Raw genomic sequence first — 17,138 nt, forward strand, 5'->3', positions numbered from 1 at the left:
GCTGTTTAAATGTACAAATCTCTTAACTTTTTGTTTAAATGTATGAAGTGGATAACTGGACCAAACTTCCTCCGCTCTGTTTTTTAACATCCATGCTAAATGGTTTAGTTCAGCTAGAGAGACGGTGAATGTTTTCGTGGATTTATGTGAGTTTTCAGCCGACAGAATCAGAAAAGTTTTCCTGAAAACAAGCGGATTGTTTCTGTAAATCAGACGATGGCAAACACCAACAAAGCTGTTTATAAATAAGTTATATTCTTTTAATATGAGTCAAAATAAAGGTATAAAATCTCATTTTGGATACAAAGAGTGTTTCTGTCAGTGAATGACGCCTCTAGAAGCGTCCGTCCGCCGCCATGCGCTCTACTGCGGCTGCAGCTGCAGGCTGTTGATGAAGACCGTCTGCACCTCGTCGATGTCGTCGCTGGCTTCGATGGGGATGCTGAACCTGCCGGGCGAGCTGGAGAGCCCGCACGGGTTCACGCTGTCGCTGAAGGTCCCCCCGCAGGCCCCCGCCGCGTGCTCCGCCACGTCCAGGAAGAGCCGGCTGTAGTCCGGCGCCTGGAGGCCGTGGTAGAGGTGGGCGTGGTGCTCGGGCCCCGGGCTGTGGCAGGGGCTGTGGGGCATCAGGCACGTCTGCAGGCAGCTGTTCCGGCGCACCGGCCGGTGGAGGTCGAGCCGCGCGATCAGAGGCTTTCCGATGTTGACGCTCCTGGTCCAGTGGATGGGGGGGTCTTCAGCCATGGCGGCAAACGTGCCCTGAAGGCAGACGGTGAAGACCAGCTCCTCCTGAGGGAACATGGAGGCGGAAGTGTCAAAGTTAGGGATCGTCACTTAGGTGGGGGTCCGATTCCATTCACAAATCTTACTTTTTAATAGGGACGTCCCGATCAGATTTGATTGGGTCCGATCCGATCAGAGTCATTGGATTTTGTGTATCTGCCGATACCAAGTCCTGATCTGATACTTTTAGAAAACATTTAAAACATGAATAAATTAAATAAGAAAATTGTGTTGTCCCTTATTTATATTTCATTAACCTTCTTTTATCATTAAAACTTAAATAAAACACTTCTGTGAAGTAGATTTAATAAACAAGTAAAAATACAGCAAATATAAACTAGGAAAAAAATACAATTTTCTTGTTATGCAAGTTGGGTCCGCATTCCCCCCTACTTTCCCAGAAGTCTTTGCAAAAAACTAGCGTGCATCAATGCTCACTATATCAGTGAATATAATAATAATAATAATTATTATTATTTAATTAAATAGCACCCTTGAAGATAAAAATCACAATAACAATCACAGTAAAACAAAGAGTAAAAGAGAATTAAGAAAAGGCCATTTTAAAAAGATGAGTCTTTTTATAGACCACAATGCATTGCAGTCAAACAATTTCGAACAAAAACCATGTTTAAATGTAATTTTTGAATAAACCATCCACATTTTCACCATCAGAACACAGAAGAGTCATAAATAAACGTCATGAAATCTTCGTATTGATTCAATTTTCCCTTCGTGAAATCGGTGACGTCAAATCCAGCGTTTAGAAAAACAAAAGAAAAGTGGTGAACATCGTGTCTGAATGAGCTTTAGAATCCAGGATAGTTTTTAGTAGTTAGGGGTTAAGGAGGGAATTCAGACGTAATCTAAGAGATTATTAGTCGTGACAAAGTTTAGTGACTTTAACTTTAATATCTTTAGAGTTATTGAACATTCTTAACCAAATGTGATTCTTGTTCTCATTTAAAATTCTTAAAAATAAATGATGACTTTGTTAGAACCATTTATTAGTTTCTTTAAAGATTGTGTGATTATTTTTAAGTTCTTAAGATATTTTGTTTTGTTTTTTTACCACAGTAGTTAATTTTCTTAACTGTTATATGTCTGTTAGATAAATCAAACAGGCATATCAAAGGACAGCTCGGGTCCTAAGGAGTTATATCACGGCGCTAGCATGTAGCTTAGCATAGCTAGCAGCTGTTGTTTGCAGACTTCTAGTGGAGAATTCACCTGGAAAAATAAGCTTCAATTATAAAGTGCTGATCATAACAAGAATAAATGAAACATCCGATCCTGATCGGGGCAGAACATCTGATATCGACCGAGTCATCAACCACGTGATCGGATCGGAACATCCGATATCGACCGAGTCATCAACCACCTGATCGGATCAGAACATCAGATGTCGACCGAGTCATCAACCACGTGATCGGATCGGAACATCCGATATCGACCGAGTCATCAACCACCTGATCGGATCGGAACATCTGATATCGACCCAGTCATCAACAAACTGATCGGGGCGGAACATCCGATATCGACCGAGTCATCAACCACGTGATCGGATCGGAACATCCGATATCAACCGAGTCATCAACCACGTGATCGGATCAGAACATCCCTACTTTTTGAATGTTTGTTGCTATGTGTGTCTTTTTACAGGACGTATAACAATTGAAATTATTTGTATTAACAGGAGATCAGAATCAACAAAACTGATAAAAAAGATTTAGAAAGAAAAAAAGGTGTTTGTCAATTTAAACTTTTCTTTCTTTGTCAACCTTCTGGTTAAGTTCAGCTGTAACGTATAAAAAGCAAAAACATCACCGTTATTTAAGAAAACTTAACAGCAAAACCTGAAAATGTTTTCCACAGTTTTCTATCCTCAAAGTTCTGGTCTATTTTGAGTTTATTCATTTTGTGCACGAGTCGTGATCCGCGTTAACTATGACAGGAAGTTACATCGAGATACATGAGAAAATCCTGTTTATTTTCAAAATAAAACCAATTTTCCACAATAAAACAGAGCCATTGACAAATGCGATCATGTTTTTGTATCTAAACAGACTGAAGAGATGAAAATAAACGTAGAATCACAACGCAAACACACACACACAAACGCACACACACACACACACACACCCCCACACTTCCCTGTGTGCCTCAACAACAGATAAATTAAAGGAGTGCAGACCTACTAACTATTTCCTTCTTCTGAGCAGAAACATGGGGTCATATTTTTAGGTTGTTAACTTACTCAAGATGGCAAAACAAAAAGAATCTCTAGCACACGTGTCAAAGTCACGGCCCGGGGGCCGGATCCGGCCCTCGGAGTAATTCTCTCCGGCCCTCCAGATCATTTTATTTTATTGTTATTGATGTTCCGATGTTATCTTGGGCTCATTTCTAACTTGTATAATTTCGACAAAATATATTTTTATGGACAGTAAAATATTTTATTTTACTTTTATTTGATTTTTTAGGCTATTTTGGAGTTTAGTTGATATTCCAGCAACATGCTAGCTGCTTAGGATAATTAAGACTTTTTTTTAGGTTTTTATAGGCTAGTTTAATGTTGAGCAATTTTTAGCTAAATGCTAGCTGTTTTGGCTAACCTAATTTTTTGTTTTGTTTAGTTTTTTTTCTCTAGTGTGGCATTTAGCTCATATTTTAGCTGGCTATCATCTTCAGTGTTTTCAGCTATCGTCACTAGCATCTTCAGCCAAATTCAGCTTACACCGTTCACACTATCTATAATTATCTATAATTATTATAAAAAGTTACGGTTTTAAAGTTTTATAAATGTAGTTTAAGTGTGTTCAATAAATGTTTATCCTGTTCGTCCGGCGACCTAAAGAGTGTTTTGGGTTCTGGCCCCGTGTGCGACTGACTTTGACACTCCTGTTCTAGCAGAAGCGTCCGTCGCTCGTCGTGGAAAATGCGCGTCTGGTGTGAATTGCAGGAGAGAGCGGACGCCGTGTGCACTCCGATCCGAGTTGCTTCGCGCCGCTTTCGCGTCCAGAGTGAACCGAGCGTCACACTTCACCTTTAACACACTTGTGTAGGATTTTCTCTCTTCATCAAACTGAACTGTTGTGTTTAAACTACACAACTGATTACAGGTTTGATGACAGCCGTCCTCCTCATTAGGACTCTTTAGTTTGACACCTTTCATCAATTTAATCTGTTCAGGTTGCTTTGCAAAAATGTTTTCAAACCTACTTTTATTATTTTCAGTTAATTTCTACCTATTTTCATTTTTCCAGGTCTTTTCCATGAACCTTATTTCACTAACACTGATTTTCTCATCTGTTGAACTAAAACTGGCTTCTTTTGTCATAAATATACGTCTTAAACGCCGTTTCCTGAACGTCGTCTTGCTATTATTGTCCTGGTGGCAGAACCAGGTTGAAGCTGCAGATGAAGATCTGCTGCAGCTTCGGGCAGCAGCCGCCTCCGTCTGGACTTTTAATAATAGATTCAGATCCTCCTCGGCAGCAGAAAGGCTGCAGCGTGTCTGAGAAGCGTCAGGCGGCCGTCCTTACCCTCAGCTTCTGCAGGGAGCTGAGTCTGGTGTAGAGGCAGTGCTGCGGCAGGCTGCTGGACAGCAGGTAGATCCCCGTCTCCTCTGGAGTCTCTCTGTTCATCTCTTTAGGATCCACGTCCAGATCCTGCAGAACCAAACCCAGGGTTTATCGAGCAACACCTCTGAACGGAGTCAGCTGACAATGAAACGACCTGCGAGAAGTCGGTGACGTGGGCCTGGCAGAAGGTCATGTCGACGGGCTTCTTGATGATGTGAGTGTAGATGACCAGAACGTTGGAGAACTCGGCGGCGAAGCCCAACTTGATCTGAACCCCGCAGTCGAAGCTGAGACACATGCTCTCAGGAAGTTCTGGATGTGGAAACACGATTCAGATCCTGAGCTTTACGCTTCTGCTTCAAACATTTTAATTAAAAATCCTTAAAACTCTGAAGAGTTCCTAGTGGTCTTTTAACTTTAACCTTGTTTTTAGTCGGATTTGAGGACATAGTTCCTGCAGAGCGGCAGGAGTTCATTAGAAATTCATCTCCGAGTTGCTAGTGTGGAGCAACCCCACCCCCTCTTCCTCTCTGTGTTGCTGAGCGCTCGAAACAAGGAGCTTGTGGCCCCGCCCAGCTTATTTTCTATGTCACAAATACGATTTTTTTCAAACTGCATGTTTTCGTCTGTTCCTGATTCACAATCATTTGAATAAAGAAATTCTCAGAAATGTAATTTTAGGCTTAAATGTCTTTATAAATGTCCTCGATCATCAGAAAAATGTCACAGGAACATGTTAAAGACATCAAAAACACAATTTTCACAGGAGTGGGTCTTTAAAGTTTAAAGTTCTTCAATCAGAGATAAAGAGGCTTTAATCATGTGGTTCCTCACAGGGATTATTATTAAAATACATGTTTTAAAGTAGGTTCAGATTCAAGATTAAATTTCATTCATGAAATACTTCCATTTATTGATTCATTTCCGTATGTGCACAAATGCATTTAGATATGTATATATATGAAATGAACAAATGAATTTATCCATGTGATATTAATAAAGTTCAATTCTAGTTCTCTATATTTTATATAAATATGAAATAACCCTTTCTTAGTTATTTAAAAAACTAGTTACATCATGTTTAGCGTATCTATTATGTTGAAAGTATGATAGGAAGTAAGTATTTAAATCTAAACCACCTGCTGACGATTACACATTTCTCTTTTGAGCTACAGAGCGTTCGTATTTGATAATTGTAGTTATTTGTCTTATATCAGGCTGCTGCTAACTCACAGAGGTTTAAACATGTATTTATTCATTTATAATTGTATTTATTTAACTCAAATTTTAAATAATTAATGAAACATATATTTAATAATTAAAGTGCGTATATTTTTATTTTAGTTTGTCTCATTCTGTCCTTCATAAATTCGCACACGTACATTTCGACTATTGTGTGTCAGTAATACACAATTATTTTCTATTTGAAAGGGCGGCGAGATTAAAAAAAACTGAAGATGACTAAGTATTATTATTAAATAAATAAATATGAATGAACATGTACTCCTACGATTATTAGTAGTAATATTCATCAGTTTTTATTAAACTTGTTCAGTGCGAATGAGAGCAAACATAAGAGGAAAACCTTCTGACAGGAGGTACAGATGGAAAACCATCGCCGTATTTTACACAAATGTTGAAGTTTATCTGCTCTGAAATTCAGAATCTGATGGAACAGAGAAACTAAAGATGTCAGAGGATTTAGCCTTAAAAAGGAAACTCCTCCTTCTTTACTTTGATCACACTGGAGTTCTCCCGACAGCTGACGATCAGTCGGTCTCAGACGTACCGTGAGCTTTGGCCCACTGCCGGCTGTGAACGTGAGCCAGGCTGTGGCTGTCTCCCGGCACGATGGGGTCGGTCAGGGCTCTCCTCTCCGACAGGCTGCTGCGGATCTCCAGAGCCTGCTTTCCTTTGGTGGCATCAAACTGACCCATGTCTGGAGGGAAAAACAACCATCTGCACGCTGGAGCTTCAAAAACCCACCAGTGTCTTTAAGACTCTTCAGTGATGCTTTTCAAAAGAAACCCACAGTTATGAACAAACACGTATTTTCTGGACTCCTCCGCTCGCTGCTAAACTCTCTCACCCTCGGCCACTCGGTCCAGCACCACGGTGATCTTCTCATCGTCCAGCAGACGTTTCTTCAGGAACTTGACGAACACTCCGTTGATGAAGCTGGTGGAGCTCAGCTCGAAGGCCTCTGCATCCTGACATCTGAGCAGCAGATCCAGCGTTTGAGAGAGCAACACGAACCAGACACACGGACGCTCGGCGCTTACGTGGCGTATCCAAACACGATGTTGGCCGTCACTCTCAGGACGATGTTTGGAGTGCTGTCATCGTGAAAATTCCTGCAGAGATGATGGAACAGGTCTAGATTTAGACGAGAGCATTTCAGATGTGAAACTTTGAGTTCACAGCCTTAAATAGATGCAGAGAATCCAGGAAGGAGTTCTGATCGGTCCACTTGGACCATCTCCTGCAGTTACAAAAGCTGACCACTTGGGGGCGGTAAAGGACAAAAGGTCCAGGAGAATAAACAATTTTAAGATCAAAGACTTACACACTCCTGTGGGGGGGGGTGACCTGTACAGGTGCTGCAGGTTTTTGGGTCGCATCTTAACAAAAACATTCAATACAATGTTTTTCTTTTCTCTGACAGTGCATGTACAGCATGTGTCATTAGTTTTTTAAACAGTTGTATTGCTTTATTTCATTTTGATGTTGTTGTTCTCCCCTTAACTTTCATTTTTTTGCACATTTTTAATTGTCAATCCTCTTTGATGCCTGATCCCCAGAGCAGCTGTAAATTTCTTCACAGCAGGATCAATAAAGTTAACCTTATCTTATCTCATCCTATTGTATCGTATCTCATCATATATTATCGTATTGTATTTTACCGCATATTATCTCATCCTATCCTATCGTATCTGATCGTATCTGATCCTGTGGTATCTGATCCTGTGGTATCTGATCGTATCTGATCCTGTGGTATCTCATGAGGCCGATGTCTCTTTCTGTGTCTGTAACTTCATCTTCTCCCGTATCCGTTCATCTCTGACGGTTGACGGGAGCGCCCCTGAAGGAGGACCCACCTCTTCCTGCACATGTCCAGCAGGAACACGTTCAGGCCCGTCTCCTTCTCCTGCATCAGCTTGAGGATGCTCTGCACGCACAGACAGTTGGCCGAGTGGTACGGGTTCGGAGCGTCCACCGGCACCATGAAACTGTTCCCGTAGTTCTCATAGCCGTGGCCGGCGTAGTACAGCAGACCTGAACAGGGAGGGGGCGGAGCCACAACCAGGAGAGTTTTAGTTTCCAGAGTCTCATTTTTAACACTTCTTTCCAGCCTCACCCCTGATGAAGAGGAAGACTTCACCCGACGCGTCTGTGAACGCACCGTAAACTCCTTTATGAAGCAGCAGCAGGAACTCGTCCACGGCGTTCCTCATCTCCGACTCGGTGAGGTCCAGCAGCGAGACCACCTTGAAGTTGAGCTGGCGGAGGAGGTTGGTGAGCTCGTACACGTCCACCATGGGGGCTTTGAGCTGCGGGTGGTTCTGGTACGACAGGTTGCCGATCAGCAGCGCCACTTTGTCGGTTGCTGCGATTCAACGTCAGACAGACGGTTGTAGAGATGAGGACGATCCATAAATCTCATTTCTAATACTCCTGCAGACAGATGTGACCGGAAGAAGCTCACCGTAAAGTTTCTCTGGAAGACTGTTCAGGAAGTATTCACCCGCAGCTGAAACACAAGCAAAGACGAGCGTCACATTCCAGACCCTCATCCTGTAAAAGCATCCGTCTCATCCAAAATCTAAAATATGAAAGTGAGGAGAGTGAAACCGCTCAGAGTGTTCATGCAGATCCAGCAAAAACAAAAACATGAAGTTTTGTTTTTGGAACTGATTTCATACAAAACCCATGAAGACAAAAACAGCAGAAATCGATCGAAGAGAATCCAAACGTCTGTCGGCGCCAGAGGTCCCTGCAGACGTTCAGAAGTTGAATTATTGTGTGAATGCTTCGTGTTCATAAACTTTAAGGTTTTTACAATTTTACGCAATTAAGCCATTTTTCAGCCCCATTGAAATGAATGGGAGTTTTTCAGATTTCTGCAAATTATGCAATTAAAAACCTTCAGCATGTTCAGGAAATGTATGCTTTTACTTTTGGTATTGTTAAATTTCACACAAATTTAGACATTTTACACATTTTTTATGATTTTACATAATTTTTGTGATTTTTCTTCCTCATGAAATTCCTATTTTTTTACACTTTGACACTAATTCAATATTAGTATTGAAACGTTCAGCGTGTGAAGGACATCGATGCTACTGAGGGTTTTAAATGTTGAGTTTAGCTAATATTTTAGCAGAATGCTAACATTTTTGGACGATTTAGCATCTTGAGTTTTTTTTTGTTTTTTGTTTTTTTTGGGGGGGGATTTATTCTTGAGCTTAGCTAGTATTTTAGGAATGTGATAACTTTTTTTGACTACTTTGGCATTTACTAACGATTTTTGTGCAAATTTGGAGTTAAGCTAACATTTTAGCAACGTGTCAGCTGTTATGGCTAATTTCGTAACTACTAACGATGTTGGGCTAATTCAGAGTTCCGCTAATATTTTAGCAACGTGCTAGCTTTTTTTTTGGCTACGTTGCATCTACTAAAGATTTTTGGGTCAAATTGGAGTTCAGCTACTACTTTAGCAACATGTTAGCTTTTCTTGGCTAAGTTGGCATCTACTGAGGTTTTCTGGGGTAATTTGGGGTTAAGCTAATATTTTAGCAACATTGTGATTATCTTGTTGTGAAATACTTCAAATTCTTTGTGTACTTTTTGCAAATTATGTAAGTTTGGTATCAAAATGTTCAGTACGTTCATGACATACAGCAATTCAAATAAATGTCTTTAGCATCTTTGGCGACCGCATTCAGCTAAAAACATTCACACAAGCATCATCGCAGGTATTGAAACTTTTCTAGTTATTTTAAGTTTTGGAAGAAAATAAAAATGCTAAAATAATAAAAGACAAACCAAAAGTCTTTAAAGCCGTCTTATTCAAACAGTCGATCAGTTTCTAGGACCACATTTGACAGTTTTTATGTTTTCATGGGATTTGTCGTCTCGTGTTCATCAAACCCAGAGTATTAGTCCCATTGAAATCTGCCAATGACCCACAGAAAGGGTTAATTTCCCAGAAGCCTCGGCGCCCACATGCCGCTCCGACAGTTCAACGGCGTGCAGCCGTTCACTCTACCTTCAGAGACCTCCTCCGGCTCTGAAACCTTCACCCAAATCCTCGGCGCTTTCAACCGAGAACAGAAGCAAAAACTACTCAGACGTTCAAAAACCGGCTGTCCTTGAAGGCATCACGACAACAGTCGACCTACTTATGGAGACGTCCACCTCGTTGGTCCACATCCTCTCGCTGCTGCTGCTGATCTCACAGCGGTACCTGCCGGCGTGATCCGGCGCCACGTCAGGGATCTGGAACGACGCCGGCCGTTAGACTGCAGCCGAGCGACTCAGCTCGACGGAGGAGGAGGTGAAAGGTCACCGAGAGCTTTCTCTTTGTGGCGTTCGGGAGCGGGACGCTGTTCCGGTGCCACTGGTATCGGGGGATGGGTCGCCCCACGGCGCCGCACTCCAACTGCAAGCTCTCCCCGGCGTGAAGCCGCTGCGACTGCGGCTGGATCGCCAGCTTCAAGCGGCCGTCCAGGGAGTGGTAGGTCTGTCCTGGAGGGGCGGAGGAAGGTTTGGGTTTATCTCCATGATCCGACCAATCAGAGGAAACTCCAAAACAAACAGTTTTGTTAGAGGACAAGAAATGAGGCCCATTTGTTAATAAAGTTTATATCTAAATGAAGTTTTTTACTGTCCCTTCATCCAAAATGAGACAAAATGAGAAAATGCTCCAAAAGCCACGCCCACTCAGAGGAGATTTTGGAAACAGAGGCTTCAGATCAACATGAAAAATGTCTTTTTAAGACATTTAGGTTGTGAGATTTTGGTTAAAAACTTCATAATCACCATTAAAACACTACTGGGAATGTTTTTGCTCATTAAAAAATGTTTGGAGGGGGACTAAGACCAGTTTCAGGTTCTGCGTACAAACCGTGCAGCCACTGAACCACAGGGACTCTAATTTGGGATGGAAGTCTGGATGATCAGACCTCTGACGAGTCTTTCATATGTCAGAATAGAGCCGAGAAACAAAAAGCCTGGAGGTCGACACGTGCGGCGAAAAATCTGACCATAAGACACGCCCACATTCAGGACGTCCACCTGAGCCCACTGGCTGAATTCACAGGCGTCCTCGCTGTTGACCCTGCAGATGTAGAAGCCGGCGTCCTTCAGCTGGGCGGAGCTTATCAGCAGGTCAGGAGAGTTTCCGCCGGGAACCTGAGGTCAAGACGCAACGCCACTGATGTCACTCACATTTTCATGTACAGGAAACCATAAAAACAGATCAAATCTCTAATATCTGAAGTTTGTCTTAGAAATGTTTTCATCAGATGCAGGAGAATCCAGGAAAAGCTGCAGATCTGCGTTTGTGGATCCAAACCCATTAAACCAAAACCTGTCATCTGATCCAGGAACCGCTGAGCTGAAGACATCCAGCAGCAGAACCGCCAGGAATCCCTTCATTCTCTCTAATAGTTTGGGTCTTAAAATCCTTTGTTTGTATGAAATTAAACAAATAAAACAAACGTCCACTTCAAAATAAAAGTGTTTTAGCGTCTAATTAAAGGTTTTCCACAATATTTTTTTTGATGAAGAAAAAGAAGATTGACTGTTTCAGTCTCAGGGATGAAATCATTCTGTATTCAAATTAGAAGCAACAATGTTCCAAACAGGAAGTCCCACTGAGAAACAGACAGTTATTTCTCTGTCACTTCATTTGTCAGAATAATCATTCTTGCTCTGATGCTTCCTTCTGAGCACGTTCTTCCTAATCCAGATTTTTTTTAAAGATATTTTTTCTTTATCGCCAGTTATTCAAGTTACAAACTGACCAATCAGATGCCTCAGTAAAAGCATGTGGCTCCCGCTGGCCCCGCCTCCAATGTTTGATTGACAGATTCCTCCAAGCCGCCTTCAGTGGGAGGTGTGTGGACTTGAACAAGCCGGAAAAAGCTCGACTGTTGTCAACCAATCATGAGTGAGCTTGTTCCGTGTTCCGTCTACATACGTGACTCAGACCGACTCCGACTAATCGCTGTCGAGGGGATGCAATTGTTTCAATATGGCGGTAGACAAATCAGGAAGTGACGGCGAGACGAAGGCTCTGGCCTGATTGAGGGCTGGAGGTGAAGCATTTCCTGTGAAGCATCTCAACGCCCGCTATGTCCAGTTCTTATTAACAGTTTATGGGTTTTCCTGAGGATTTCCAGACGTTCAGGAAGTCTTTCTGTATGGAGCTAAATTAGGGCCAATACTATTTGAAACCCAAATAAAACAACTTAAAAAAAATATTAGTGTTTGTCAAAAAAAACTAAACTTAATTATTTTCAGCTTCAAACATTCTGTTTTGGGGGTTTCAAAACTCAAAATTTCTATTTCAAAACATTTTTTTCACTTTCAACTCTCTTTTTTTAGGTTTCGAATCAGAAAATTTCAGCACTGGGACGGAAGTTACCACCCTCATTGACTTTGATTGGTCCTTTGTGTCAGCCCCGCCCCAAAACACAATTTTGAGTTTTGAAACCCAAAAAACAGAAAGTTTGAAGCTGAAAATAATTGTGTTTATTTCTAGAATAGCAAAAAGTTTCAGAAATTGTTTTTTTTTTAAAACAAGGTTATTTTTCTGCAAATTTTTGAACATAACTTTATTTAAATTCCTCCTGAAACAGTCAGGCACATCTGCTGCTTTATCTCATCAGAGCATCAGAGTCTGCTGACAGCAGGACGGATCCAAACAAAAGACTTTCAGGTTTTCTATGCAGAACAAACTGATGTTTACATGTTTTTTGTGCAGCAGCTTCAGGATCTAAACATGCTTCCAGAGAGTCCAGGTTTGTTGAAGCTGCAGCTGCAGGGCTCATGCATGTGTGTGCATGTGTGGTAACGGACCTCCTCCCTGGACTTGAACCACTGGTACTGCACGGTGGACTTCCCCACCGCCAGGCAGCTGAGACGCAGGTTATGTCCGCACAGCAGAGCCACGGAGTGAGGCTGGAGGAGGATCTGCAGGTCTGAAGGCGGGAGAACAGACAGCTTCAGACCAGCCCGAGAACCGCAACAAACGCCAAAATATTAACTAAACTCAAAATTTTCCAAAAGAACTTTAAAAAAGTCTAGTTTTGACATAACAGCTAGCTTGATGCTAAAATGTTAGCTAAACTAGTTTTTTCCTAAAGAACTTTAAATAAAGGTTAATTTTAATAAAACAGCTATCATTATGCTAAAATCTTAGCTAAACTCAAACAACTTTAAAAAAAAGTCTAATTTTGAAAAAAAAAAGGTAGCATGATGCTAAAATATTAGCTTAACTCAAAATTAGCCTAAAGAACTTTTATAAAGTTTCATTGTGACAAAACAGCTAGCATGATGCTTAATAATAGCTAAACTAAAAATGTGTTTGTAAAAAAGTGTGTGAGCGTCTCTGTGTGCTTGTTTGCATGTTTGTGAGTTTTTCTGTGTGTTTGCATGTGTCGTTCTGCAAGTGTGTGTGTATTATCTGTGCGTGAGCAAAGGTCAGTCTGTGTGTGTCTTTCTGCAGGTCGACACGAGCGTTTGTGTATTTATGGAGAGAAAATAGCATCACCGACTCGATTTGTGCATGTCAAATTACTGACTTGTGCGTGACATTTTCTCTCTATGGTGTCTACAGTGTGTCTATATGTCTTTCTGTATGTGTGTGTGTAGAAAATGAGGATATGTAACCACTTTAACTTTTTGGTTTACAGTTTCTGAATAGTCTTTGTGTGAAGTGAAACTTGTCATTTTGTGATCAGAGTGACACATCGTCTTTTCTGTGTTTTTGTGCCAAAAAATATTATTCACTCATGATAATTGCTAATATTCGCATTTACCTTTGCTTACCTTTGATGTGTTTTGTGTGTGAGTTTATGACATCTGTTGTTTAGTAGAACAATTAAACACAACAAGTTCTGAATTCTACATTAACACAGAGTGAGAGCAGAGAACCTTGTGGTTTCAGACACTGCAGGGCTTCCATATTCCCTAAAGTCTGCAGGTAGTCGCTCAGGTGAGCCACGGTGCAGCCTCGATCTCCCATCAGCCTCAGCAGCATCAGGCTGGGGCTGCCCCCCACCTCCAGGACCCGCAGGGAGCACATCTCCATGTGGTCGGAGCTGCAGAGGAGAAACAAACAGGAACGAACTACAAACATGGCGGCGGTTTGTGTTGCTGATGCTTTCCAAACTTGGTATGAAGTTTATTAACTTTTCCGGAACTTTTAAAGATTTTTCTTCAGCATGACAAGAAGTGACGTCCCCGTACCTGACTTCGAAGCGTCTGTCGTTGTTGACGATCTCTCCGAGCTTCCTCCATCCTCTGATGCTCGATTTGTCCAGAACTTCACAAAGTTTCCTCAGAACGGTTTCCTTCAAAGAGGAGATCTTTGTGGATCTGTCCCAGGTGTCAGACATGGCGGCTCTTCTCCCCCGCGCCGGCGGGAAGCGTCCGCGAACCTCCACCTGCCACAGAAAACGGCCACTTCCTGGAAGAACCTGAGAGCGCCTGTCGAGGCGGCAGAGACACACCTACTCCATCTTGGTTTCCTCCGGAGCCCGTCTCTGACGAAGATCCTCTATGCATAAAGATGCATTACGCGTTGTTTATATTTAACACTTAAATACGTCGCGGTTTACGTTCGTTACCGCTATTTTCTTCTTAATAGTTTCTTAAATTCTATCGTATTCACAACACAAAACAAATAACTAAACATCAATTTAATAAGTTGCAGTACTTCGTTGAGTGGTTAATAATAAACTATCAGAGTGATCAAAAAATATAAGTAAACTCCTACCCTGACACAAAAAAGTATATATGTATATTTAAGCATCTGATTATCTTAAAAAAATACTAAAACATAAAAAACACAAAAGATGGCGAATAAATAATCGCGTATGCAGGCGTCAGAAGATGACAGATGGAGGAGGTCTTCATACTACATAGACAATCTTTGTCTTCGTTTTGATTGGGTGGTTTGGTTGTGACGTAGACAGGCTCGGCCTCCTCATGCGTCAAAGTTGTTGATTTTTTTATTTTAGGGTTCCAAACAAATTAAATATTTTAGATTTTTGTAAAAAAAAAAAAATTAACGAGTTTTAAAAAATGTATTTTAGCTACAATGTCAAAAATGTTCTTTAAAATGACTTTTAATATTGCCTAAAAATGACAAATATAGTTTTCAAAACTATACGTTAATCGTGTAAAAATGTTAAAATGTAGAAAGATTTAAATAAATTAAAGTAAAAAAGCTGCACATCCAGGACATATTTTGAAATTTGGAAGACTTTTACCAGTAAAACATGTTCGATTATCTACTTGCTTCAGGTAAACATATAGATATGAGAGCAGCTGTTACTTTTTATAATAAAAAAATTATTTTTGTGAGTCTTTATCTCTAAATCATTAATGACAGAAAAGGTTTATTTTCCTCATGTTCCATTTTTTTTCTCTGCTTTCACGTTTCAAACCCGACTAGAGTGTCAACTTCCACACAAAGATGTTCACATTTCATTGTTTATCATGTTGTGTCATTTGTAATGACCACAGCTCGTTGTTTGCAGTAAAAACAGCAGAGAGAGTGAAGACCAGGTTTCTTCATCTCAGTTTGACCTTTTTCTCAGGCAGCAGGGAATCTGCTTTCATAACAGATTTATTAGAATAAAACAACATTTGAGGAGATCAGAATAAAATCTGAGTTTTTGTTTTGAAACTAAACTGAAAATGAGTCCCGGTGAGAAAAACCTCTTGAAAAACAGATTCCTAACAGGTCCCTTCTAACTCAAAATGGTTATTTTACTGACTTGCCAAGTAGAAACTAACCTAATTTAGTGTCAACCAAGCAGTTTCACATTTGTGTTTTTTCTAAAGATACAATTGTGAGTCCATGAATAAGATCTTTATCAGTTTTAATTATTTTTCCTGGGGCCAGAGAGCAGTAAAAACCCTCACTTTCTATTGAAACTTGATGTTGATCCTTTTATTTACATTAAATTCATAAATAAATTCACACAAAAATAAACTCCACTCTTATGATACCACACAAGGGCAGACATTCCACCGACCTATCCATAAATCACAAGTTAACACTGCGGCAAGAATTTATTCAATGAGATTGAGTTCTTGATAACAAGATTCAATAAAAATAACCAAAAAAAAGATTTTGATCTCAGCTATAAAAATTGGGTCTGATTTTGTTTAAATAAAATAAAATAAAAAATAACAATAAATGTTTGCCAATTTAATTTTCAGAAAAACAAATTGATTTGGAATTGTTATGTCTGAGTTATTTGGTATTTTTGCTTTAGATTATTCAATTCTGTTATTTATTTATTAACTTACTATATTGTATTTTATCATTTTTGACAGAGGTGTGTTATCCTCTTGAATAAACCCAGAAGGGTTTCTGTAACACACCGTCACATGATTTTACTTTTTGTATTTTTTATTTTGCTTGTATTTTTTGTCATTTTATGTGTGTAAATAAATCAGATCAAATCAAATAAAACACAAGACTGAATCCAGATGACACTTTTATGTAAAACAAAAAAAGGCATAAACTGATTCTTTTGTTTCTGCGACGATCTACTGTAAGAACCAAACTGTGACCTGCAGCAGAGCCAACGTCTCACTGAGACCTGAAAATGAAACTCCAGTGTTTCCCAGACACCTGTAAAGGTGTTTGTCACTGCATGGAAATATACTGATCATTATGATGCAGGAGCGTTGTCAGGTTTGAGGGTGTGTTCTTCAGCGCTTCACTGAAGCCAAAATAAACAAGAAGTTACACAAACCTCCTAAAGAAATTAGATTAAAAAAAACATTGATTTAATGATTTTAAAAACACTGTTTTGAACATTTTTGATGAATTTACGTTGCCTAACTTGACATCTTGATAATCCCTCTTTCATGACATTTTTTCTATTTCAAGATATTCATGCTATAAGTCGACCAATCAGATGCTTCAGGAGTAGCATGTGGTGCCGATTGACAGATTCTCCGATGCAGCTCTTAGTGGAAGGGGCGTAGACTTCCAACAAGCTTATTCCTGATTGGCGACAGTAGTTGCCGTAGAAACGTGAACTCAGACTACTCAGTCCAAGCAATGCTGGCTTCAACATGGCAACTTCCGTGCCGTGAAAAAATGGCTTTGTTTTGCTGGAGTAAACCATTTTCTATGGATGACGTCATACTTGCTCGATCCAGTTATCTATTTACAATCAGCCAGCAAGGCCATTGGGCCCATGTGGTTTAAAAGTGGGCAGAAGATGTGGACCCAATTGGGTTTGTCCACAGTTTCTGTGATGACCCCACCTGCCCACATTAGCTTAAATGGGGATATAGTGAGTTAGCTTGCTTTCCTAGCCAGCTGCCCGGTTGATATTGTGGCATGCTAGCAAGCTCCATTGTAGCATGCTATCAAGCTCTGTAGTATGCTAGTGAGATCCTCTGTATTAAGGTAGCGAGGTCCACTGTAGTATGCTAGCAAGCTCTTTAGTATGCTAGCGAGCTATATTTTGCTAGCTAGCTCCTCTGTAGCAGGCTAACGAGCTCTGCTGGAGC

At 40.6% G+C, this 17,138-nt stretch overlaps 1 protein-coding gene across 2 annotated transcripts; it reads right to left on the reverse strand.

The window, feature by feature from the left end:
• Window positions 1-236: 236 nt before the first annotated feature.
• Window positions 237-14,524, reverse strand: malt1 (MALT paracaspase 1). 2 transcript variants are annotated; one of them, XM_024275915.2, is made up of 16 exons: window positions 13,845-14,524; window positions 13,530-13,696; window positions 12,453-12,574; window positions 10,634-10,781; window positions 9,937-10,115; window positions 9,770-9,866; window positions 9,637-9,684; window positions 8,074-8,118; window positions 7,771-7,974; window positions 7,466-7,643; window positions 6,650-6,721; window positions 6,457-6,584; window positions 6,157-6,306; window positions 4,522-4,679; window positions 4,329-4,454; window positions 237-789 (listed from the first exon to the last, which is right to left on the reverse strand). In XM_024275915.2, exons 1-16 carry the CDS (start codon window positions 13,991-13,993, stop codon window positions 364-366), a joined length of 2,397 nt encoding a protein of 798 aa, XP_024131683.1. In that variant the 5' UTR covers window positions 13,994-14,524; the 3' UTR covers window positions 237-363. The 2 variants fall into 2 exon arrangements, with proteins under 2 accessions (XP_024131683.1, XP_024131684.1); XM_024275916.2 differs by lacking the exon at window positions 9,637-9,684 and having other exon boundaries at window positions 13,845-14,522.
• Window positions 14,525-17,138: the final 2,614 nt, after the last annotated feature.

Source organism: Oryzias melastigma, linkage group LG9, assembly GCF_002922805.2.
Source record: "Oryzias melastigma strain HK-1 linkage group LG9, ASM292280v2, whole genome shotgun sequence".
NCBI classification, from domain to species: Eukaryota; Metazoa; Chordata; class Actinopteri; order Beloniformes; family Adrianichthyidae; genus Oryzias; species Oryzias melastigma.